This window comes from Lepisma saccharinum, chromosome 1, assembly GCF_977018435.1.
Source record: "Lepisma saccharinum chromosome 1, izLepSacc3.1, whole genome shotgun sequence".
Lineage (NCBI taxonomy): Eukaryota > Metazoa > Arthropoda > Insecta > Zygentoma > Lepismatidae > Lepisma > Lepisma saccharinum.
The window spans coordinates 165088232-165114629 of NC_139229.1; the positions used below are offsets into that span (position 1 = coordinate 165088232).

At 40.1% G+C, this 26398-nt stretch overlaps 2 protein-coding genes across 2 annotated transcripts in view; both read right to left on the reverse strand.

The window, feature by feature from the left end:
- The window catches only part of mas (trypsin-like serine protease domain-containing protein masquerade), a 419698-nt gene that overhangs the window by 251059 nt on the left and 142241 nt on the right, over positions 1-26398 (reverse strand). The gene's annotated exons all lie outside the window — the stretch shown is intronic.
- Positions 4925-6331, reverse strand: LOC145986874 (uncharacterized). The gene has a single exon (XM_083121343.1). It carries the CDS (start codon positions 6329-6331, stop codon positions 4925-4927), a length of 1407 nt encoding a protein of 468 aa, XP_082977469.1.

Sequence of the window (26398 nt, forward strand, 5' to 3'; positions counted from 1 at the left end):
TGTTAGGTTCCTGATGGTGTGTGTTTTTCGTTTTGTAATTTCGAGGGTTATTTTCATGTATTTGTCGTAGGTTCACGTGTAAGGACACGTTATTGGGCGTAATTGGTAACAATAGGGCAGATATTTTTTTTTTCGGTGAAAGCAGCAAGGGCAGCTGCATAGGGCATTTTTTTATGTACTTTTTGTGTACTTTTTTGGTTTTTGGCGTAATTTATGGCATCAGGCTGAGTTGCGGGATAAGGGATTCCCGACGGACCTCCTTTTTCTTTTTATGTATCGATTTGTAATTCACATTTTGTGTGAGCTCGCGTAAGTTTGCTTAACTGTTCCAAAGTGCGACATAACATTGAGCAGATAATTAAGGAAAGGCCTTCATGAGATTAAGAAATCGTCGCATAGACTGTTTGAACAAGAGTGACGTCAAGATGGTTTGCAAGGTTTGTAGACAGGAATTTTATGATTTCGAAGTCGACAGCGAGGGAGATTCCGGACCGGTTTGTCTCCAGTGCAAGAGCCCGCCAGGAATGGAAAGGGAGATACCAAGTGCCCAGGGGGGTACGTCACGTGAGGACGACGACCACGGCAAAGAACAAGGAGATGACGTAGGAAGTGGCAGTGTTGCCAACCAATTCCGGGTAATCCTCCAGATGCTCCAAGGAATGGAATCCAGGATGCTAGCCAGCATGCAAAGAATGCGGATCAACATCCAAGAAATGGGAACCAAGGTACAAACCACCAGCCAGGAGTTGCAGACCGAGGCGCAGACCAATATCCAGGGGTTGGAAACCAGGATGCAGACCAACGTACGAGGGATGGAAGAACGCCTCCAAGGAACAGTTCGCGCCTCCGGAGAGGAAATGACGCGACAACTCCCCCCAACGATCCTAGAATCCGAGGCTCGAATCAAATCCAGGACCGCCGAGACCGACGCTCGCATCAAGGACCAAGAAGCCAAGGTGGCAACACTGGCGCAGAGCGTAAGTGGGCAGGAAGGAGCTTTGCAACACATCGGCCAGCAATGTGCACAGCTGGAGTCTGCCTGCAATCGGAGCAACGATGCCCCCGAGCGACAAGTGCGGCGAGCAGCGAACCCAGCGGAAGGGAATTCCGAGAAGATAAAGGGAATCGAGGAAAAACTGCAACAATTGAACGTAGCCGACGTTCCGGGATCACCGCGAGAGCCGGCAGCTATGACGTCATCGCAGCCAGCTGAAGTTCCTTCGCCTTCAAGAAGCGCGTGTGACGCAAGGCCGACTACAGGTGTCAACCGAGGAAGCGAAGTGGAATCGAGACTACATCTTCCATCGCCGGGACCGTTCGAAGCCCAAACTTCAAGCCAGGACGACATACGGCCTGAACCACCGTCGGCGGAGAGAGCTTTGTTCCCGCCCGAATATGAGAAAAACTTCAAGAAGTTCTCCGGAGACGACAGGATATCGCCGTCTGCCCTCGTCGAGGAATTCGAAGCCACAGCCCGGGAGTTAGGACTGACGGATGGAGAGCGATTGCTTGTACTGAAAGGCTGGGTGCAAGATCGAGCACAGAACAGACTGGATCAGAATGAAAGGCACTTTCATTCGTACTCGTCGTTTAGGGAAGCCTTCCTGACGCACTTTCCACACTCTATGCAAGTGAAGGGAAAGATCAAGAAGCTGTTTTTCATGTACAACGGGCACGCAAGGCGCAGCCCGCCGAGGGTTCAAAGGAGCCCGACGCGAAACGCGAACGGGCCGAATCCCAGCAACACATCTCCACAGCCGGGGCCGTCAGGTCGTCAGCGCCGAAGGGAGGAATGGGATGGCGAAACATGGTTAAGCGACATCGCGCCATTTTAGAAGTATAAAATAACATTGCGCCATACCCAGAGTGTATAATATGTATATTTATAATGTAAGTTGGAGGTATCATTTATATCATGTGTGTTGTGTTATCGAACTGGTTGACTTTTCTGGTACAGGGTGTTAAAAAATTTGTAGTCAAAATTTCATGCCCCTGAGTAGTGAAAAATTTTATTCGCCTACAGAATTTTTTGATCGGAAGGAGGGCGAGATGTCACGGTATCTAGTGACATGTAAAACGCAGTTCGCTAAAAATTATTTTTTGTTTATTGATTCATTTTATGCACAAACATGAAAGTGTGAGGTTTGATCTTATTTTGTGGATAAACTTGTATCCGAGCCAGACGTCGGAAGTTGGGGACGGGTTTTTCTTGAGTGACAGCGGAACTGTCTTTTCGGCTTAGGACATGACATATTTGCACCAACACGGAGATAAGGAAAGATTGTTTTCGCCGCTACCGAGCTTGAGTCGCAGCAGGCGTTCAAACCCATTCTTCACGGATGACCAGAAAAATCAGCAGGAGTCCGAAGCCTGCAAGGATCGACGACGCGCACTTGACCGCGTTTCAAGACAATGGACACAGGTCATTCGCGTCTCCTCCAAAAGCGACGCCAAGCTACCTGAGCGTGGGTTTCAACGGACGATTTTGAATCTCTCTTAAATACGCGGTGCTACCATCCCAGAGACAGTTTTTACCCGGATTTCACAGAGAGAGCATCTCCGCGCTACACTCTCGCGTGATTATTGTTTTGTGTCCGTGGACTTTGTTTCCTTACGTACCGTGAGTGAATCGCAGATAGAGCGTTACCAGTGTGCGCCTTATTTTGGTGAAGATTACGCGGTGATTTGTTTTTGCCAAGCGTGGACTACATAATGATGGAGGGCTAGAGAAGATAGAGAAGGGAGCCGTCGCTCCCCCTGACGCCTGCAACGACGCCGAAGCCAGTCAGCCCACGCCAAAGACGACACCAAAACCAAACACTGCCCAAAGCCCGAAGGACGCTTTCAGATCGACGTCCCAACCAAAGCCCGAAGGACGTTTCCAGATCGACGTTCCAACCGAAGCTCGTTACCAGAGAGAGAGGGAGAAGGACGATTCGAGAACGACGCCCAAACGAAGCCCGGCACCAGAGAGAGATGATTGCAGGTCGACGTCCAATTGATGCCCGACACTGGAGAGATTCCTGACCGGCGCGTGACCACGTACATCCGACGCTAGTGACAAGAGGAAAGCCCGAAGTACTAAGGAGGTGCAAGTACAACAGATCGTCGCAATTATTCTTCGTCGCGATCGACCTCGGAGGACAATTTCGCCACAAAGGAACCGTGTGCAAGTCCCGCGTCCAGGAGAGATGAATGACCACGCCATGTAGCAGAGTCTGGTACAGTATACTTCAGAGGGTCTCATGTACATGTAAACGTGCGTCGTTAGTATCAACACCGTACAGTTAACGCCGAAGTCTCACTTATTCGCAAAGTTACTCAGGAAAAACCTAAACCTAATTTCCGTGTTTGATAATTTTTGGTATTGTTATAAAAAAGAGTTATTTCAGGTTCAGATGTGCTAATTTAATTGTCTGCATTCAGCGTTAGAAGCTCCATTTCATTTCTTTAATATTTAGTGTAAATTGTCAAAGTGTGCTCCATTTCTTGTGTAACCGACCGCCCCGTCGCGCCATTTAATTTGTCAATAGTTGACTGATGAGTCCTTTTTAATTGTGGAAAGCGTAGTTGTTTTTATTGCAAGGTCGTGTGCGTGAAATAGTATTATTTGTTGCATAGTGGTTTTTAAGGTAATTTTTGCTCGCGCCGACGATTGATTAGTGTATTCCGGCAGCTGGAGCCAATTAAGTTTTTGCATCATTATGTAATTGAGTAGTTCTTCTCATGGGACGAGAGAGGCTTGTGTGTAATGCCCCCGTCCGGGAAACTTGTATAATGTCGAGCTTGCGACTCGATGCACACGTTCATTCGAAACGAAAGATTTAACCACGCCGACCCAATTGTCTTAGTTAACCGCTTTCCGAGGGCTGGCACTTAAGTTAATTTAAAAGAGCACAGGAGCTGGCAGACAAATGCCCTAAATTCACATAAAGGTTTAAAAATTAAAAGGAATGATATGTTAATGAGATCCGTGATTTGTATCTATACTTCATATGTAAAAATACCTCATGTGTGTGAAAGAGAGATAGCGTGAATGTTGTGAGAGTGAGGAGGTTTTGTAAACAGTTGTTGATTGCAATATTTTTGTTGTTACAATATATATTCACTTTTTTACCGTTCGTCAGTGTTGTTATTTGACGTTTTTCAGGTACCAGATATTATGCTATTAGTGTTTTATGATTGTTCGAATCTACATATCAAAGGTAAACAAAACAGTGTAACATTTCAAGGTATTAATCTCCGCCTCGCAATACTATGACAATAAACGACCGTCTCAGTACCGAACTTGAAAACCTGGACCGAGAGTCACGAACGGTCTCCCGTACACATAACGACGTTTGGCCCCGTGCCGGGGTATGATTGACACGTCATTTCGGGGATCGTGAGTGCACTCGTTACACCCTCATGCACAACTTGGCATGTGGAACCATCATAGGAGTTTTTGATAAGATCAATCATATGTGCTGGAATGCCATATTCTTTTACAATTGTCCACATTTTCATTCTATTTACAGAGTCAAATGCTTTCTGGAAGTCCACAAATATAAGGTACATATTAGAGAAGTATTCCATACTCTGTTCTATAATAATACGCAGTGTATTTATCTGATCTATACAGGAACGGTTGCTTCGAAAGCCTGCTTGTTCTCTCCGGATCTTTTTCTCAACACATCCTTTAATTCGGTTTAAAAGAATTCTACTTAGAACTTTACTAGGAACTGAAAGTAGTGTTATGCCTCTCCAGTTATTGCAGTTAGTAATATCTCCCTTCTTAGGTATTTTTACTAGTAAACCTCTTTTCCAATCTTCTGGTATTGATTTTGTTTTCCATATTTTTGCAAAAAGTGGTTGTAATATTTCTATTGTCATATCCATGTCTTCCTTAAGAATTTCTGGTGGAATGTTATCAATTCCAGGTGCTTTACCACTCTTTTGTCCTCTCAATGCTTTTTTTAATTTCTTCTTTTGTTGGTTCTTTAGTAGTTATTTCATCTTCTATTTCATATTCTGGCATTTCTTCCGGTATTTCAAGCAAATCTTCTGTCCCTTCTATGGTCTGGTTTAATACTTCTGAAAAATGTTCTTTCCATCTATTGAGCTGATTTTCCTTATTCGTAAGGAGTACTCCATCTCTATTTCTCACTGGGCGATTCCGTATGGTTTTCTTTTGAGACAAGATCTTTGTAATTTGGTACACTTCCTTCATATTTCCTTCATTTACTGCTTTTTCTGCCTTCCCTGCTAACTCACTGGTCCATTTTCTACGGTCAGCTCGCGCACTATATTTCACTTCATGATCTTTTTTCCTATATTCTTCTTGTAATTCTGCTTTCTTTTTCCTAGTTTTACACATATTAATCTTCTGCTTAATGTGTTTCCTTTCTTCTATTTTCCTCCAAGTTTCCTCTAACATCCAGTTCTTTTTCTTAGGGTTTCTATATCCCAAAACTTCTTTTGATACTGTTGTAAATGTATTTTTCACCTTTTCCCAGTGTTGTTCCACCTCATCACCATCCAGCTCCCCTAGTTCTTGATATTTGTTTTGAAGTTGCAACTTGAAGTCCTGTTTTACACTATTATTCTGTAGTTTTCCAATGTCAAACTTTGTGCTTTGTTTATTAAATTTCTCCTTTGCGGCCATAATTTTTACCCTAAAACTAGCTACCATAAGATGATGATCACTGCTAATGTCTGCTCCACGTTTACTTCTCACATCTAATAAAGATGTTCTCCATTTCCTACTTATAGCTATATGATCAATCTGATTTTGAGTTCTATGATCTGGGGATACCCAAGAGATCTTATGTATATTTTTATGTGCAAATAGTGTACCTCCAATAGTCATTTCATTTGAGGCACACCAATCTACAAACATTTCCCCATTTTCATTTCTATCACCTAGACCATGCTTGCCAATCACTTGCTCCAGTCCAACATTTTCCGAGCCAATTTTAGCATTTAAATCGCCCATTACAATAATAACATCTTTCTTCTTAACCTTATTTATAGTGTCTTGTAATTCTTTGTAGAACTCTTGCTTTTCTTCTATTTCTGCTTGGTTTGTAGGTGCATAGCATTGTATGATGCTCACATTTCTAACCTTTGCCTGTAATCTGACCATAATTATTCGTTCAGATACAGGCTTCCAGTCCAATATACTTCGAGCAGTCTTCTTGTTTATGAGTATGCCTACTCCATTACGATGTTCATCATCTTCATTTGGTCTACCTGAATAGAGGAATGTCATACCACTAGATGTTTTCATCTCTCCAAATTCATTCCAACGCACTTCGCTCATTCCCAAGATGTCCAACTTATATTTCTCCATTTCTGCTTCTACTTGTTGCAATTTTCCTGCCTCATATAGTGTTCTAACATTCCAAAACCCTACTACAGTTTTCTTTTTAAGTCCAAAGGTCGTCAACAGTTTGTCCGTCCGGCTATTTCCTCGTTTGGTTTCTTTAATAATCTATTTTAAGGGTAGTGGGTTATTGGCCCTCTGACCCCGAGTGCCATGATGGGGCTGCCATCTTTAGGCCTTGGCACTTGCCACTCCACAACGTGGGACACAGATGCAGATGTTCGCATTTGTTTGTTTGGGACTGGGTAGGAATATTGGGATAGGATATACTAGGTAAGATGGGGCGTTGCAGAACGCCTTAGTCTGGCTTCTCTTCTGAGACCTGTCCAGCATGGGTGACCCTGCTGGTAGAAAATCTACCGCTGGCATAGCTCTCAGCCTCAACAAAGCACGCAAACCCCTCCGCCCGCACGGTCAGTGCTACTTTAAGGCGGCGTTCCCTGGATGCATGGTTTGATGAGCACAGTGATGAGGAAGAACATCTCATCTGGTGTCCACAGTCCCCCGATCTTAACATCATTGAGCCTTTGTGGGGTATTTTGGAGGCCAAAGTGCGTAATCGGTTTCCACCTCCAATGACACTTTCGGAACTTGAGACTGTTTTGAGCGAGGAGTGGCTACGTATTCCAGTTCACACTGTACAGGACCTTTATTTGTCTATCCCACGTAGGATACAAGCTGTCATTCAGGCAAGGGGGGGGGGCAACCCCCTACTAATACAAGTTTTCTGCAATTGCATTGGTGTTCATATTATTTTATCCATTACCTGTATATATGTATATATATTACAGTCAGACCGAAAGATATCACAACATAAGATAGTTCTGTGTCATCATATACAAAAATACTTTTAGGCATAGGTCTTATGTAAAATAAAATACACTCCACCGTGGGGGAGTGGTTGGCACATCGCGCTACGACGCCAGGGGTCCCGGGTTCGAATTCCGGCTTGGCCGCGGATGTTTGTGAGTGTCCATTCATCAATTTCATCATATCATCACTCATCCCCATCTTTGCAAATTGGCCAAAAGTGGCACAAAAAGCGAAGTAAAATAAAGCAAATCAATCAACTTTCTGGATATACGACAAATAACACTATTTCTGTATAAGGAATTTTAGGCGTGCTCAGATCCTCTGATTATGGGGAGCAAGGGCCTTGATAAGAGTTCAGCTGACGAAATAAAGCCCTCATTCCATCTCACTGTTTTTATTACATTGATGGGAACAAAACAGGGTCGTGTGTGTTCCGACCCACCTAAAATCACTTTATTAGATGAATTTCAACTTCAGTGGCACCATTGTTCTCTGCTGGCGCTTTATTTTCCATCTCTGTCGTTCAAAGACTAATGTACGTATAAACGTGCTTTAGTATCGGAAATTCAAAAGAACTACACATAATTTATTCATGCGCAATATATGGGCAATTTATTCTGCAGACACATACAGATAATACAACTAAAGGATAAAATATGTGGAGGTGTTAATAAGAAATTTGCTAGTGGGAGAGTCCAAGTACATAGGAAGTAATACACTACCCTTTCCTTACGTAGTTACTTGGAACTTTCGTAGGTTTGAAAATAGTATTTACTTTTATTTCTATAAAAGCATAATGTTGTTTAAGAACGGTTATTAGATTCCTCTGCACTAAATTTCTAAGTGAGACTATTAAGGGGCAACTTCTCCCTTCCCCCCATTTACTCACCGTATGCAAAGAGTGTGAATACTTTTTTGCTGAAATGGGAAAATGAACCACAGCAAGAAACTAATAAAATACGTCTGTTTTTATGAACAGCTGCAGAATTATCTACAAACTTGTTGAAATTCACAGTTTTGCTAGCTTGTACTCATTGGACGAAATACATACAGCCAGGGACGGCGCTACAAGGAGGTTAGGGGGGATGAAACCCCAACAACAGATCTAAGCTCCCTGTAGCCCCGAGATTTTTATAGTACGGTAGACGGATTGCGATCAAAAATTAAAGAAGTAGAAGCTATCTTACGTAATATTTTCCATTATAAAACTTCCCTTAGGGCAATGCCATTGCAATGTTCAAGTACATTTCCTGCTTATATAAGATCGCAAGATTATTACAACGTGTTGTACGTAAAATCGTGGTTGGAGGTGGCAGCTGCAGATCTGCATGGATCAACAACGGACATTGATTATTTAATACGTGCTAAGTAATTGTTAAATCACAAGTCTCCAAACTTGCCAAAAAAATTTACAGATACTCTGCTGCCTATCTGGTAGGTGGATATGTTCAGTGGCTGTGGGATTGCTGTTTGGTTGTTGGAGGGTCAAACGATGATGATAATACGATGCCTACGAAGCTAAATGTTAACAATTATTATCCTATGTAAATCATGTCACTATTTTTGGAACGAGTGTTAAGATTTAATTTTTATAAGTTGGAGGATGTTACCAATTGTATTGTGAAGGTAACACTGAGAGAACAAACATATTTTCACTGCAAATTCACCTACACTAGGAGACAAAAGCATTGACTATCAATATCATTGACATAAATCAATGGATACAGTTGCAGCTCTCGCACTGGGCAGATGTGATTAGTAGTGAAAATAACTACCAATAGTTTTATATGTGCTTCACATCTGATTCTTCTCCATGGAATAGAAATTGGCCACTAGGCATAAATTATTTTCCAACGTCATAAATAATAATTTATTAACATGTAGACCTAGGCTTACAAGGAATAAAACTGCCCAATCTTGCTGATTTTTGCACTAAATTGCAATGTTTAGTTGCACAAAGGCTAATCGGGACAAACCTACATGCTATAGTGGAATCCGAGCCACTTAATTAAATGTGCCTAACCGTGGATCGAACTCGTGACCCCTCGATTAAAAAGCATCATTATTACCGCTAACGGAGGCGGGAAGGTTCACTTTCTAATTATTAACATTTAAGAGTTAGTTAGTTTCTGTAGTCCTTTAATTCCTTAATGTCGTATTTTTGCCTCTCGGATGTTCTCAATAACAAAAATATATGTAACGATGAAAGGATTGAGAAAACATCGCTGACAATTATGTTCATTGCAAATACTCGAATGAGAAACTACAATCAGAAAAGCTGCCCCCCGTGGCGGAGTGATTAGCACATCGCGCTACGACGCCAGACGTCCTGGGTTCGAATCCCAGCTTGGGTATGGGTGTCCATTCATCAATTTCATCATATCATCACTCATCCCTCATATTCGCAATTAGCCAAAAGTGACAGAAAAACCATGTAAAGTGAACTAAATCAATCAATCACTACAAACAGAAAATAAACTTGACGGTTCTTGAGATGTTGAACGTCCTCCAACTTTCAAAAATTCATTTTTCACACCTATTCCGGAAATTGGAAACACCATTTGTAGAGGATAATAATTTTACACATTTAACTCTATGTATAACCTATAGAACCAAATAACAATCTCACAGCCACTGAATAAATCCACCTACCAGGTAGGCAGCAGAATATCATGTCAATTTCGTGACAAGTTTGGCGACTCATGATTTAACAATTTCTTAGTACCAAATGATCAGTGGCCGTTGTTGATCCAGGCAGATAAGCAGTTGCCCTGCCCTTTCACGATTTTAGAACACATCGTAATAAGGTAACATCTTCCTGGTAGGAAATGTACTTGAGCATTGTAATGACCTTTATGAAAATTTTATAATGAAAAAAAAAGAAAATCTCTTGTTTCGGTCGAAATGCGTCTACTGTACAATACAAATCTAGGGGCTAAGAACTATTTTGACGGACGGACTCCAACCCTCACTACCCCCTTTAGCACCATTCCCGAAGTTCAAAAGTCCTCTTGGAATTTATTAAAGGAATATGAAGTTAGTTAATGGTGTCTCCATCTTCTGTGACCAGAAGTCATCATCCCCGTGAATAATTTCAATCCGTAATCCCTGCGGTGTCCACAAACCAAACATTCAATATTTCCTTCTGGTCACATGCAATTGGCCTTGTACTTGATAATAGAAATGGTGATTCTTATTCACGTCACCGATTGAACGTTTGTCTTTGCTCACGTTCCAGAATGAACATTTCCTTTGTAGAATAAGGTCTTCGGGTGATATCAACGCACCTGATGATGGACACTTTACCTCGACCAAACCATCTCTGCTTATTGCTCCATCAGGAGTTGCTCCTAGGATTGCTTTGAGGGGATCCACAAAGAGTCAACACTCTTTAACCTTCACACCCATTTTTTCTTCCAGGCATTGGATGGCAGGGTCTCATGACTTCTACCCAATATCATGGCGTCGGTATCAAAATTCATATAGAGGAGAGATGCCACTAATTTCTCAAATGACGTGTAAGGTTTACGCCTACACACAGCACCAAAATTGGAGGCTGTCAACAGCTTCCTACGAATTTCCTTCCAATGTCGGCTATTTCTTTGAAGCAGAGTTCGGTTTTCCAGATCTTGTCTTTCCTCATCTGTAGAAGGCAAAGACGCCAACAGTTTTTTCTTCGCAATATCATATTCCAAAGGTGTCATATCAGGTGATGGTACATTTGGTCCATAACTAATTTCCATGGGTGTCACATTCTTCACACTTCGGATGGAGCTTTTCTTTATCAAAGTTTTCTTCCTCGCTTCGCTCGCGGTACCTGCTTTTCTTGCAGTCTTGTCAACTTCCGAACCGTAGCTAGGAAGTAGCGGGAGTTGGCCCTAGGCGCCGAACATTCTGATTGAGAAAAATTGTAAAAGAGAATGCCATGCCGTCCCATGAAATTTTTTGCGCCCTATTAAATCAATACTGTTTTCAACTTTCAAAAATTTGGATCGAAAAATTTTCTTCCTCCCTTCGCTCGCAGTTTCTTTTCTCCAATACATTGTAAATTACCAGAGAGAAAGTAAGAACAAATAAGTGATTCAGACAGTTGCTGCTATAACAGTTTGGTTTGGAGGAAATCGAGCGCTCACATTTCAGAGACAATCTATATAATTTTTGCTGTTGGTTTGTTAAGGGGCGAATGAATAGATTACGTAATGTATTTAAATAATACGTTAATACCTAGGTATATATATACTGTATATATAATATACACACGCGCGCGCGAACACACACACACACACACACACACACACACACACACACACACACACACACACACACATATATATATATATATATATATATATATATATATATATATATATATCACATCAATGCAAAAAACTAAAACAGTGAGATAAAATGATAAAATGAGGTTTTTCTTTCCCGATCTGACTGAATTTTCAAGGCTTTCCCCCCCCCCCTTATCAGAGGGTCTGCGCACGCCTATGATGTTGGTACCTTCTTCTAATAATAAAAACAAATTAAAATAACTGTAATATAAAATTAATAATTAAAATATTAATTAATATTGTTATTATATGAATGGGAAAAAGACGCCATAAGAATAGGAATATAACCGCACGTATTCATTATCTAGCTCATGAATAATTCAGATCGCTTCAATTTGTATAAAAACAACTGCCCTGGCTTGGTTTGGTTTGGTTTGAGTTGCTGTTTTAAGTCCACTTTATGCACAGTAAGGCTAATCGGGACTGGACCTACAGTTTAAAGTGGGATCCGAACCACTTGTGCCTCCAGCGGGTATCGAACCCGGGACCCCTTGAACAACTGCCCTGGCAAGGTGATTGTGAAACAGATAAGGAATTGAATATTTATTGAATAACGAAAAAGATGTTAGATCCATTTGACGAAAAGAAAAGCTCTAAATTTAATATTTAATCATATTACTTAAGTAGTGGTGTGCATAAATCTTATTTGATACAGTCATCCAAAGTTGTTTGACCCCAATGTAATCCTTCCCTTAGAATATGTTTGACGGAAATACACCTCTCTCGATTATACGACAGATGCTAAACAAAGCAAGCATATTTACATTATTTAATTTTAGCACTTCGTAAGTCTCTCGTGGAAGATTCGGACTCCCTGGACACCCCGCCCCCCTAAATAGTCCTTGGATCTATTACATGTAAGTTGTATTGCGATGTTCGTCAATGGGTGTTTTTCTTCTTTCAGACACTAGGAAAAAGTTTTGTCTTGTCACTGGAAACCTGTCGGCGTTATAAACGTGAGGGGCTGAAAAAATAGGTCCGTTATGGTCAGACTCTGGCCTGCATGAGTAGGGGGAGATTAGCGGACAGGGAACCTTGTGGTCTGCTTCTTTCGACAGAGCAATCCTCCCCCCAGCAAAGTCTCAATAGGTCTCCCATGCAATGGATTTGCCTTCGAAGGGGGAAATGGAATCAATATTGGTAAGACAAGGAAGAATAAATGACATCTGTCCGCTGCTTTTTTCGAGCGACGCTGATACGGGCTCATTCACACCTTTCGCGGAGGATTACCTAGACGTGGGGCAAACCATAGGACAATGGGTGAATCCACACTACCAATGAATATTTCCTGTCAATCAACAATAAACACAACTTCCACTGATATTCAGTTCGATATGCTTTACACTTAAAAAATGCTTTCCCAAATAGGCAGAATAACATGTTATCTACGCAACGGATGGTTACATTCCAGACAGGTATTCCACGGCTGTGGCTGCCAATGACTTAGTTACAAAGATTGCTGGTAGATGGCACAGGTGCACTGCTTGATACGCGGCATTCAACAGTGAGTAGGAATGTCTCTTTGGTTCGTTGGACAGAAAAAACAGTTAAAGTCTATGAAAAATGAGAACTTAATAGATAATACGGTTTGCTATAGAAAACCACAAAAAATACGCATATTTTTTATTGTCCTTAACTTCGTTTTCATAATGGAGTTCCAAGTCCAATCAAATTTCAAAGTAAATATTTGATTTTCAAGTTCTCTCGAAGTATTTACGTATATCGAAACTCTATGCAGAGTTACAGGTCTAATGTCTGAAATGAAAATGTAGTGCCATTAGTAAGGTATATTGCACCGTCGACCACTTGCTTACAAAATCAATCAACCGCAACCAAACTCAACCGTTTCGAGTAGAATTGATTGGATGAATTCTCACATTAAATTGGTAAGAAGTCCCGATTAACCTTTCGGCATAAACCAGGCATTTAGGAAGTCCCATCTACACACTTGTCAGACAATCTCCTGTTTTAAAACGATGCCCTCAGCTATTATTTATAAAATGGAATTATAATTCTGCACTTGCCAAATTTGTTACTTACACAAGATTGTGATTGGAATGCAATTTTTATAAGTTGGCATGAGTTTTAAACTTTTATGAACAATGTGTATTTCATTCAGTGGCGTTTCGTATAGTGGGATATGGGTTGAAGACAGGATTACAGCTTCTCTTCCTTAGCATAGTCTGTCCTATATTTTGCCACTTTTTCCTCCATTTGGGGTTTGTTTTTAAGGAATGTTGGGAAAAGGTGGTTATGCCCTTCCTTACCTCAACTTTGTACGCCATTGATTATATTCATTGATGATGTACACAAACGGGGAAGATATTAATACACAGGGACGCTATATTATTTCACTGAACGTTGTATAAACTTCTACGCACTTTTCAGAAATATGTCTCAAAATGGAAAACGCATTTTCAAGGATGAACTTCTCAAAGAAGTGAGTAAATGTGAATTTTTGCAAATCTTTGAAATAACTATGTAAATCAGTTTTCTTATTTGATTTAAGTGGCGTGATATTTACTGTGTGTTGTATTGTATGATCAAATTGTATCGTGTTTGCTGCTTTTGTGCCTTGTACGCTGTCAATGTATTTTGTTCAATTGCGATGATAATATTAACCGCTGATGGTTGATGACAGATTTGTAAAAACCAAGTTATTATTGTATTACTTATGGATTAATCTTCGTTGCAGTACTTATTAAAAGGATTGTGATTGAATATTGGCCTATATTTATTTATACGGAATTACGTACGTACAAATTCTATAGAATCTTGTGTCTGTATGGTACCTCTCTGCCTCTCATCGCAACGATAGATGGTATAACAAAAGTGAAAACAGCGGCGTATTTAAAGGTCTCCAAGAAATTCATTGGAAAAAAAAATAGTTGAATCAAGACTAGTTGATTTAAGAATTAACATGAATACTCTAATATTCAACTTCCAACAATGTTACGGTCTATGGTTGTTCGTTCCCTGGAGACCCATATGGGAGCGTTTACCTTAGGCATACCAGAGTTCACCCTCTGTTCCCGTTAACCAAATAGCGAGCGAGTCAGAAGAAGAGTAGTATACAGTGACATGGTTTCAAATAAATATGTATATTCGCTTCGTCTATACAAAAGTGCGTCACTCATCATGACTCAAATTATGAGAGGTAAGGTAGGGTGAACGGGTGAGCCCCCTAACTAGATCAGGCTACTGATATGGGCTGTAGTCCCCAAAATCCATTGCTGGGTCGAAGGTGGCCTGAAAAGTTAGACCCCAAGTTACGCCCATATATATATGTGTATGTGGATAATCTTAGGAAGGTATTGGAGTGCACTGAAAGTGCATGTTCAAAGATTGATTCTTCAATTTTTGTTAGTATGTAGAGCAGGTAACCGAGTGATCAATGCTCAACCCTTGTATTGAACATCATCAATCTTCTCCTTCAACAAATAATTTTCCTAAAAAAGGGAGTTGATTATCACATTGTACAGTGGACGCCAATAAAAATGTGACAACTAGATCCTAAAATACTGGCTCCTCTGCAATGCGTGAGGGGTGTAGTAGCCTTAGATGTCGGCCCATCGGCGTAACACATTGTAAGAAAGGCAGTATTTTAGGATCTAAGTGTCCCATTTTTATTGCCGGTGACTGTACATTTTTGTTCGACTCTCACTTGAAACTGAAGGTCAATTTCGATCGAAAAGTTTACTTAAATATGTTGTATGGGATAGATGTAAAAGTTACATTTTTTAAATGCATTAGTATGAATAAGACGAAATGTTCTTAGAACGCAAATACAATGTATTATTTGAAGAACATAATTATTTGTTAAGAGAAATTTGTAAGATATGATATACGTATTATTTCGTAAATAAAAAAAGGAGCAAATTAAAGATAGCAAAAGGAATCAGGTCCAATTGTATTGGTCAGGCTGCTGGCCAGCTGCCACTCCCGGGCGTTATCCCACTACTGCTCGACACGGGGACTTTTGGATGCTCGGTTTCCCGTCTGGCCCGGTACGCCCCTCCTTAGCCAACCTGGATCCCTCGGGCTCCCCCAAGGGAACCATATTGATGCCAAGCTTAGTGCGGACGCCCAGTCGACGTGGCCCACTGGACAACAGGACTCCCGACCTCAAACCGTCTTCTGATTCCGGCCTCCAGGTAGCTGGATTACAGGAGCACGCCACAACTCCCGGCCGAAGAAAAGCGCCACGTAACTGGTAGTCAATGAGAACGCAAGCGAGTTTTGCAACTCCGAGCTTTTTATGCTTTGCTACGACCATATGTGTATCCAGTGGCGGCTTGTGGTGAACCAAAGTGGAGGGGCGATAGCTCACAAATTTGCTCTACTTGTAATGTGAGTTTAAATGATTGATTTCGTATATGACAGCGAACGTGATAAGAAGTTGATAAATTCGTCTTTACCGAATATCATGTTTTGCACGTTTGCACATATTTTGATATAAAAAAGGTAAAGAAGATAAAGTGGTCCCCTGTGCTTAGCACCACGCCAATACACCGCTCTACAATTTGAAATTTTTTTCTTGATGTTTTGGTTTCGAATGTCGTTTCCCCCTAATTTTGGGGCGCTGATTCCAAATATGTAAGCAGTTTTCTTGTATCACGTCCAGATTGTTAAAAAAATGAAAACAAAATGTGCATATTGAACCATTACCGACATACATTTACACCCTTCTACAAGATCATTGCCACGCTTAAAAACGTGGTGTATATTATAATTATGTAATTGTAAACACAGTGTACGTACAGTTCACAAGAACTACCAACAAGTGATATTATTTACAGGGACCTCACTTATTTTACAGGCAGGAATTTTCGTCTTTTTGAACTTCTTCCATATGCATGAGAAGAACTTTCCGTTTTCAGGGACCAACAGTTGTCTGCCTTCATGTTCACAGTCCAACCACCATGGTATCTTCTTTCCATGTCTTTCAAATCCTGATGGAAACGTTCACCCTGTTCCTCGCTGTAAAATTCAAGACAGGTATCTGGAAAATAGTCAATGTGAGCACGTAGGAAGTGTAACTTCAAACTCATGTTACAACCTACTTTTCTCAAATTTTCCAACATGGTGTTCACAATGGTTTTGTAAGCTGGACTCCTTCTGTTTCCTAGGAAGTTTTTAACATCATTGTAGCTCTCCCAGGCTTGCTTTTCTGTTTGGCTCATTGTATCCTCAAAATTGGTGTCACACATTAATTTCCTGATCTGAGGTCCAGTAAAAAGACCACTTTCAGCTTATCTAGGGTCATTCTCTGATAAACACTACATATGTACTTATATAGGGCACGTACAAACTGACTCATGATACCCAATTTAATGTGTAGAGGAGGGAGAAGAACTTTCGTGGGTTCCACAAGGGGCACATGCCTAACATTCTTTGTTCCGGGTGTCAAGGGTTCTCTGGTTGGCCACTCCCGCCTTTGCCAGTGATTTTGTCTGTCTTGACTATCCCGCTCGCACAGGAAACAGGTCATTTTTGTGTATCCCATTTGTAGTCCCAGTAAAAGGTTGATACCTTTGAAGTCACCACATACAACCCACCCATACTCGGAGTACTTCACACTCTGCAATAGAAACTGCAAACTTTCATATGATTCTTTCATTCAAAGTAATAGAATAAGCAACTGGTACAGACCCAAGAACATTACCATTGTGGAGTAAAACACCTTTCAGGCTGGTTACAGAAGAATCTATGAAAAGCCTCCATTCAGAAGTTACATACTTCACACCAAGCCACCTTACAAGTTTCGGTATGTCATTGCAGAAGATCATAGACCCTTCTTCTGAAAATCAAGAAACTATTTCTTGTTCCCGGGATCTGTAACATGAAATTTTAGTGCCAGGTAACAATAAATGTCTGTCTTTCAGATCAGAAGCTAACAGTTCAGAACTTTCCTTTGGTAACGCAAGATCACGTACCAAGTCATTCAGTGCGGTCTGACTAAATAAGTGTGGGGTATTATCACTTGTACTGATCCACTGATGTACGTTGTATCGCTTACAACTTCCTTTCGAGGCGATGTACAGCTTGAAGATGGACGAGAAGGAATAGGTAGACTTTCGTCATGTTTGATTGGCAGTGATCAGAACGCTACATTTTAAAAGTAGCTTCGCTACAGCTACAGCTACTCTTCCAAAATGTAGCTTCGCTACAGCTACAGCTACATTTTCCAAAAAGTAGCTCGCTACGCTACTCCTGTTCGCTACTCGCTACTTCACTACTTTTTGCGCTACTTCTGCATAAAATAAATGAAAACAACCATATGGCTATTAAAAAATCCCCTACTACTGGTAAATAGATTCTGTTATTTATTATCATGATTCCAGTCATTCGATAATTTTGATAGCAGTGTTACTTCAGTTACTTATTTTTACTATAGTTTTTGAGAATACCATACCTATGCAAGTGGCATATCAATTCAAATTTGATATATGAATATTTCAATTAGGGTGTTACCCAAATTAATTATTACAACTATACACAAATAAAATTGGTAGGATTACGTATTTATGTACACATCAACATATTTTTCTTGAGAATAAATATTTCATTTTTTATAGACTAATATCAAGTCAGCATTTTGAATGAAAAGTACCTGGAACCCTTTACTACAAAAGGGCCCCAGGTTCAATACCCAGTGGAGGCACATAGTGGTTAGGATCCAGTCTCAATCAGCTTATCTATGCATAAAATGGACTCAAAACAAAAACTAGGAAAGATGCCAAGTTGGGAGGATGAGATCCTCCTGCTCCTCAATCCCCCACACTGCTGATCATTCATCATTCTTCCTCGTTCTCACAATTAGCCGAAAGTGGCAGAAAGCGACTATAGATAAGAGAATAATTAAATAAACCATTCATCCTCATTGTCATGATTGAGAGAAGTGGAAGAATAGATAAGGAGGTAAACAGAAGAGGACAAATGGGTGGTGGACTATTTCAATGCGTTCGAAGATTAATATGGAACAGGGATGTACCTATGAAATGCAAGAAGGTAGTATATAACACATACTATGTGTCAATAATTAAGTACGGAGCAGAGACTTGGACAATGACACAGAGAGACAAAGAAAGATGCAGGCAGTGGAGATGTTTTTTTTAAGGAGTATATCGAGGAAGACTAGAAGGGATAGAATAAGAAATGAGGAGATCCGACAGACAGTGGGTGTTGTGAAGCTTCAGGACATGATAGATCAGGCACAGATGAGATAGTTTGAAAGAGGATGGGTGCATAAAGACTGCCAGTAAGAGCTTACAATGAACAAGAAGTGGGAATAAGGCCAAGGGGGAGACCAAGATGTAAGTGGAAATAGCAGATAGTGGAGAGTGTTAGGAGAAGAGGACAAAATTGGAACACGTGGAAAAAGAGGAGTGGTGGAAGACCAGGAAAGATGGAGAGGCTTGACTTCTATGCCGACCCAGCCAGAGGCAGGAAACAGCGAAGGATGATGATGATATCATGATTAGCAAAAGTTACAGAAAAGTGATGCAAAAGTATAAGAAATACATAAATTTGAAAACTATGTATATTAACTAAAGAAAATTGTCCTTTCTGCAGGAAAGTCAATAACTCGTACATACTTTTTGCAATATGATAAAATTATTGAGGAAACTGTCGTGTAAACCTGAGTGTTCTAAACGTATTGTAATTTTAAAATTTGTGAACAAATACTATTGCGAAAATAATTGTAATTCCAGAAACTCTATAATTCTTGTAACAATAATTTCTTGCTGGTGAGATCCTATATACTGACGATGATCAATGCTGTTAACGTGCTGAGCCATTTATTGCTGGCACTATTAACTTGTCAGTGCCGTGGAAAATCCATGGCTCGTTTTTGCACTGCAAGTTGTGTCTTACACAGCAATTAATGACATTTTGGTGTCTCTTACACCATGAATATCCACAGGATTTGTTCCGAGGGTGACGCAAGCGAGGCACTTTTTTTCCAGTGGTGCAGCAAATGAGGCATGTTTCTCCCCAAAATAGCGATGCAGCTAAAAAAACGTAGCTGTTAGCAAGAATATATTCATATATGTCAGTTATCTGGATATCTGAATTATTCAGATACTAATTAAATAAATTACGCAGATATCTATAATCTACAATCTAGATAATCTCATATCTCCATGTAATAGACTGTCTTTATGAACCTCCTGAAAAATGAAGGGTTATTGTCGATTTTTTCTGATGCTGTGCCTCATTCAAAATTCACCTGAAAATGCTGAGAAAAAATGTAGCTGTAGCGAAATTCTCGCTACAACTACAGGAATTTTGTAGCTTCGCTACCGCTACAACTACAATTTTAAAAATGTAGCGTCGCTACAGCTACAGCTACAAATTTTGTAGCTAGCTACAGTAGCGACGCTACAAGTAGCTCGCTACTTTTGACCACTGTTGATTGGTCTCATTGCATATCGCAAATGTGGATACACTATGTCACTTTTGTTCTTGGCACTAAAACCTTGCATTTGAACTTGACAAAAATAACAGTCATCCGTATGGTTTAATTGTTCCCTCCATACCATTGGCAGAGCAAAATAGAATTTCTCTATTTGTCCTTTCATCGAGAACCTCAAACCTTCCACACAAGTCTTACATACTTTCTGGGGTACCCATGGTTTATTTTCATCGCCAAGCACAAGTCCAAAATATGCAAGGTAGGCTTCTTTGGCGAATGGCGTTATCTTTAGTCTTTGTTTACACAACATGTACTTCCCACATACTTAAGAGAAAGTGATCGGGTCGTTTTTGCAGTTACGTGAAGACATTGTTGTCTGAATATACACAATTTGTCACTTCATGCAATCGTTCAGCACTAGGAATACAAATCACTCGACCAGCTGTGAAACAAAAAAACAGTTAAATTAGTGTTTCCAGTCCACATACTCTCCATGCCCTCCTATGGTATATAAATGGGACTTTTATGAAACACAAATTCCTGATTTTCTCGAAAACCTGACGTGATAGGAAAAAACGGATTGCACCGTTGAACTCAGCGTGAAAATTCCATTTAGGAACACTCATTCATTTGAAAACCTCATTTTTGCTGCAGAGCAGTGTAATTATTTAACAGAAAATTCAGAAGAAGGGATATTAGTTTTTACACAGCTTGATAAGCTTAATGACGAATATTTACGTGCATTGGATGTGAAAATTATTAGTAAAGATGTTACACATAAAACTTTTTCCTGTCCAACATGACTAATTGATATGTGAAATAGGGCAGCAAAGGAAATATCTCACTGGAAAGGTGATATCTGCGTTATCAGAAGCTCTACAGTAAAAACTTCAAACTTACCAGAAATCATCTTCAGACATGCTTGCTCTAGATTCAAATTCGGTCTAGGCCGGCCTAGAATTTTTATGTTTATTTTTTTCATACAGACTTCTGGTAGAAAAACTTTGTACCAACAAGTTCTCCACATTACTCATCGCAACAAACGCACAACTACAGCACACTACCGAAAAAGCTTCACTTTTCCATGGAAAACGAAGAAACAACAAATGCCAATACTATCGTCTTCCCATGCGGTCATTTTATTGCCTCGGGGTTGCCAGACAATTTTGCCAAATTTTCAGAAATTCGTAGTTCACAGGTTCCTGTAGCGGCTCTTGGTGATTTTAGATGACTAGTTTCTGATTTATTTAACAGCCGGCTTGAAAAGAAATTGTGAAACTTTGTCACACTATCAGGATTTTTTTCAAAACGTGCTAATCAAAACATGTAATTAAATCTAATTTTGCGAATAACAAGAAGCTGTAGCCGACTTCCGTGGCTAGCATACAGCATTACAAAGCCATGGATCCTGGGTTCGAATCCCGGCCAGGTCATGGGTGTTGTTTGTGAGTGCCCTTCCATCAATTTTTAATTATATCATCACTTATCCTCATCGTCGTGATTACCGAAATGTAGCAGAAAGCGACGGTAAATAAAAAAAATCAATCAGCAGTCTGTACTTTTTTAGTTACTATATTTTTTTCCTCATTGGAAATTGCGTTATTTATTGCTCTATGGAATACAGAATGATTTCTTTCGACGGTTGGTAATTTTCCTTCTTGTGTTAACTTCATTGCTTCTGGCAACTCTTCATTGTTTACCGTTCACCGGAGAGGGGGCAAGTTTCGGCTTGGAGGTGGGTTTCGGACGACAAACCCTCCGTCCTCCCATGCACAGATCCAGCGCGTGTTATTCCCCCAGTTCCCTCTTACCCTTCGCGGCTGCGCCTGATAATGTTCTACGTCTCGTTAAGTGAGAGGACGGCGCCCCGCCAGATTTCTCTCGAAGTTCCGTTCCCCCCGCACGGTGGCGTGCAAACTTCGCAATTGTCGCGGAGGAATGAATACAGAACCGACTAACCAACGATCTATAAGCAACGGAATATTTGCAATTCAGACAATGTAAAAGCTAATATATAAATGTTAATGTAATGTTTGTTCACTTGTGGTTACACACGGCAGTGCGGCGTCCGTATCGTCCTTATGAGCGGCCGCCCCTGTGTGTGTCGGTATATAAGTTATGAACAGTGGAAAATCTTGAAGTAACATGCAATAAAAGTTGAGAAAAACCTATTGGAGCAAAGTTAGTAAATGATACATAAATTCTGATCATTTATGTACCGATCATTCTTGTAACTTTAATGAAAAATGATATATAACTGAATTCTAATTGTTACCGTTCAGAGTGAGACGGTTAGTAGACTACATTCAGCGATATAATAATAAATAATAATTCTTAGCGCGACAGCCCATGAAGGGCCTTGGCTTACCGACCGACTTCCGGTCTCCCTCCCACACTTTCCTTCGTCACCTCTAAGCGTGGAGATCTTAATTTCATTAAATAAACAAATTTACTCTAGCGTACTTTGAGTGCTCAAATTTACCAATATAAGTGAATATTTCAGTAACAATCTGAATAAAGGTGTACTATTAACAATGGCGTCGCCAGGGGGGTTGTTAGGAGTCATAATCCCCCCTCTCAATCCTAGTACTATTAAAGAAAAACGTCAAAAGCAGGAGAAGAAGGCAAAATGAGGGAGGGCTCTTCTAAAAAGAAGTATAATTAAAACTTATTTCGAAATCCTGCGCACGCTACTGACTATCAAGTTGTATTAAGAGCCAATCCAATATCCATATTGAAGGCAATTTCCATTTCTTTTGAAAGAATCCCTTGACTATAGCACCACAATGTTATAAATAAGACATCTGTTCTCTATTTTTTTAGGTTTTTTTCTAACTCCGCTTTACGGCGAGATAGGCTAATCCTGATATACATATATAAAGCGGGATCCAAATAGCTATGTTACTCTTCGAGGTATAGCCATCGAGGAGGCACGAGAGTATTTCTTATATCATCTTATTGATACAAACATATATATATATGTGTGCGTGCGTGTGTGTGTTTTGTGTGCATATATACACACACACATATATATATATATATATATATATATATATATATATATATATATATATATATATTTCATTCATAATATAACACGTGCTATTGCCATTTTTATCGAGAACTAGTAAAATGTGAGGGATATGCGAACATTGGAAGGAATACATAAAGACAATTGTAATTTTTTTGTATTAATTTGGTTCCGAGATTTAACTAAAATGATCAATCTGGAAAGCTTCTATTACTTTACCTACTAAATATGCTTTCTAAATGTGTAAGATCGCATCTGTACCAAGCTTCTCATGAAGTTGCTTTACATTCCATGTAACTGGCTCTTTAGTTTAGAAGGTCGCTAAGAGATGGCAGGTGCGTCTCATTTTCCATCCATCCATTTTAATTGAGGGCATTCCCGATGTTGCAGTGGTAGCGTTGTCGCCTTGTAATCAAAGGGTTCCAGGTTCGATACCTGGTGAGAGCACATAGTGGTTCGGATCACACTTTACACTGTAGGTCCAGTCCCGATTAGCCTCAACTAAAGGAGGAAGTTAAAGGGAGAACACTTAATAACCAATACTATGTCCCATAATGGACTATATTAAGATAGCTAAATGTCCTTTTGTTTATTCAGGTGAGGAATTTTTCAAGCAATATCGTTGCAAGTAGCGGTTCTGGGGTCCAACGAGTCCCACTGGTACCTGGAGACACTGAGCGTGGTGCTGATTGGTCGAGATGTGAATGTTTGGAGCCCTACTTCCACATCCCCTAAGATGACTTCACGTTATGCAAGGGGTTACTTTACTTTTACTTTTGGGTCGTTTATATGTGGACTTCTAATTTCTTATTGCGTGCGTGTGTCGTCGGCCCCTGTGGCGGAGTGGTTAGCACATCGCGCTACGACGCCAGGGATCCCGGGTTCGAATCCTGTCCTGGGCATGGATATTTGTGAGCGTCCATTCATCAATTTCATCATATCATCACTCATCCCCATATTCGCAAATTAGCCAAAAGTGGCACAAAAAGCGAAGTAAAATGAAGCAAATCAAATCACAAAGTTCATTGCCTGCGATCTGTATTTTCCTCTACAATATTCAGGATACGACACTAATATTTGCCCGCCCCCCGTCTCTGAAACCCATTTTCACTTCTAGCTATCATAAACATATCACTGACTTTTGAAGAGATAATGACGAGTGATTTCTGACAAATTTAGCTCCTTCGTACTTTTTTAATAGCTTGTTTTTAATGTAACATTTTAGATTACAAACATTAAGCCTTTTGTAAGATACGATAAAATAAAATATTGAAAGAATATGAATAAAACTGGGACACCTAAGTCCTGAATTACTAGTTTCCCTGCAAGGTGCTATGTCTGTTGCCTAAATCTACGACGTTCGTACAAGTTGCCATTGAAAATTTGCTACTGACATCCACTTATCGCCGTAGTCGTAGGCAACACACATAACGACTCAGGGAAGGTAGTATTTTAAAATCTAGGGATCCCATTTTTATTGTCGGTAACTGTACAATACACAATGCCAAATAAAACCTTTCGTTCAAGATATCCATTCTGTAATTACTAAAGATGGTGTTTAGACCATGGCAGTGTTTTCTCTGCGCATTTCTTACGCAAATATGTTTTGCTCTTTTATCTTCTTTGTGCACACTCAAATTTTCGCTTACTGTGTGTTAAGTTACTCGGCTATATCACGGTGAAACATATATCTTCACACCTTTCGCGGAGGATTCCCTAGACGTGGGGCAAACCATAGGACAATGGGTTAATCCACACTACCAATGAATATTTCCTGTCAATCAACAATAAACACAACTTCCACTGATATTCAGTTCGATATGCTTTACACTTAAAAATAAAAAAACTATGAAGCAAGTTATAATAATAATATGAATATTATTCAATTAGGAAAAGGTAAGGTAAAGTTCCCGGTGCATGTCGCACCATGCCATGAAGGCACACGTAGGGTAATGTGGAGGTTGAATTGCACACATCCTCGAGCTCGGCCATCTATAGAAGTGATGTGATCAGCTCCACTCTCCGGCCGCTTTCATCCCCTGGGTTGCTTCCAGGTACCCATTTATTTGAGGCTAGGTGAACCCCAGAACTGCTCCCCCACGTGGCAGTTAAACACCCTATCAACTAGATCACTGCGGTTCCGATTCTTCAATTACACTTGTCAAATTTCCACAAAATATTAAGCATCAAAACCAAGCACTAATCTCCAAACAGCAACCATCTCCTAGCTACAGAAAAAAATTACATGTTAGGCCATATCCATCCGGTAAGATTACACAATTGCGTTATAGCATAAGGGAAGTGTTCTGTTTTAAATTCCACATTTAAAATGCTTTCCCAAATAGGCAGAGTAACATTTTATCTAAGCAACGGATGGTTACATTCCGACAGGTATTCCACGGCTGTGGCTGCTAATGACTTAGTTACAAAGATTGCTGGTAGATGGCACAGGTGCACTGCTTGATGCGCGGCATTCAACAATGAGTAGGCATGTCTCTTTGGTTCGTTGGTCAGATAAAACAGTTACAGCCTATGAAAAATGAGAACTTAAATACGGTTTGCTTTAGAAAACCACAAACAAATACGCATCTCTCCAAGTAATTACGTAAGTCGAAACTCTATGCAGAGTTACAGGTGTAATGTCTGATATGAAAATGTGGTGCCATTAGTATATTGCACCGTTGACCATTTGCTTACAAAATGAATCAACCCCAAAGATTACTGTTTGGAGTAGAATTGATTCGATGAATTCTCACATTAAATTAGTAAGAAGTCCCGATTAACCTTTCGGCATAAACCAGGCATTTAGGAAGTCTCATCTACACACTTGTCATACAATCTCGTGTTTTAAAACGATGCCCACAGATCTTATTTATACATTGGAATTCTAATTTTCCACTTGCCAAATTTGTTACTTACACAAGATTGTGATTGGAATGCAATTTTTATAAGTTGGCATGAGTTTTAAACTTTTATGAACCGTTTGGGGTTTGTTTTTTAGGAATGTTGGGAAAAAGTGATTATGCCCTTACTTACCCCAACTTTGTACGCCATTGATTATATTCATTGATGATGTACACAAACGGGGAAGATATGAATACACAGGGACGCTATATTATTTCACTGCACGTTATATATACTTCTACACACTTTTCAGAAATATGTCTCACAATGGAAAACACATTTTCCAGGATCAATTTCTAAAGGAAGTCAGTCAATGTGAATTTTTGAAAAAAATCTTTGACATATGTAAATCGGTTCTTAGTTGATTAAAGTGGCGTGATATTTACTGTGTGTTGTATTGTGTGATCAAATTATAACTGTTTGCTGCTTTTGTGCCTTGTACGCTGTCAATGTAATAATCCGTCGCGGAACAGCCCATGAAGGGCCTAGGCGTACCTCCCGACTGCCGGTCTCCCTCCCACGCTTTCCCT

What these genes read in the sequence shown, in the direction of transcription:
- LOC145986874 (XM_083121343.1), bottom strand. Translation starts at nt 6,331, where the DNA reads ATGGAGAAATATAAGTTGGACATCTTGGGAATGAGCGAAGTGCGTTGG.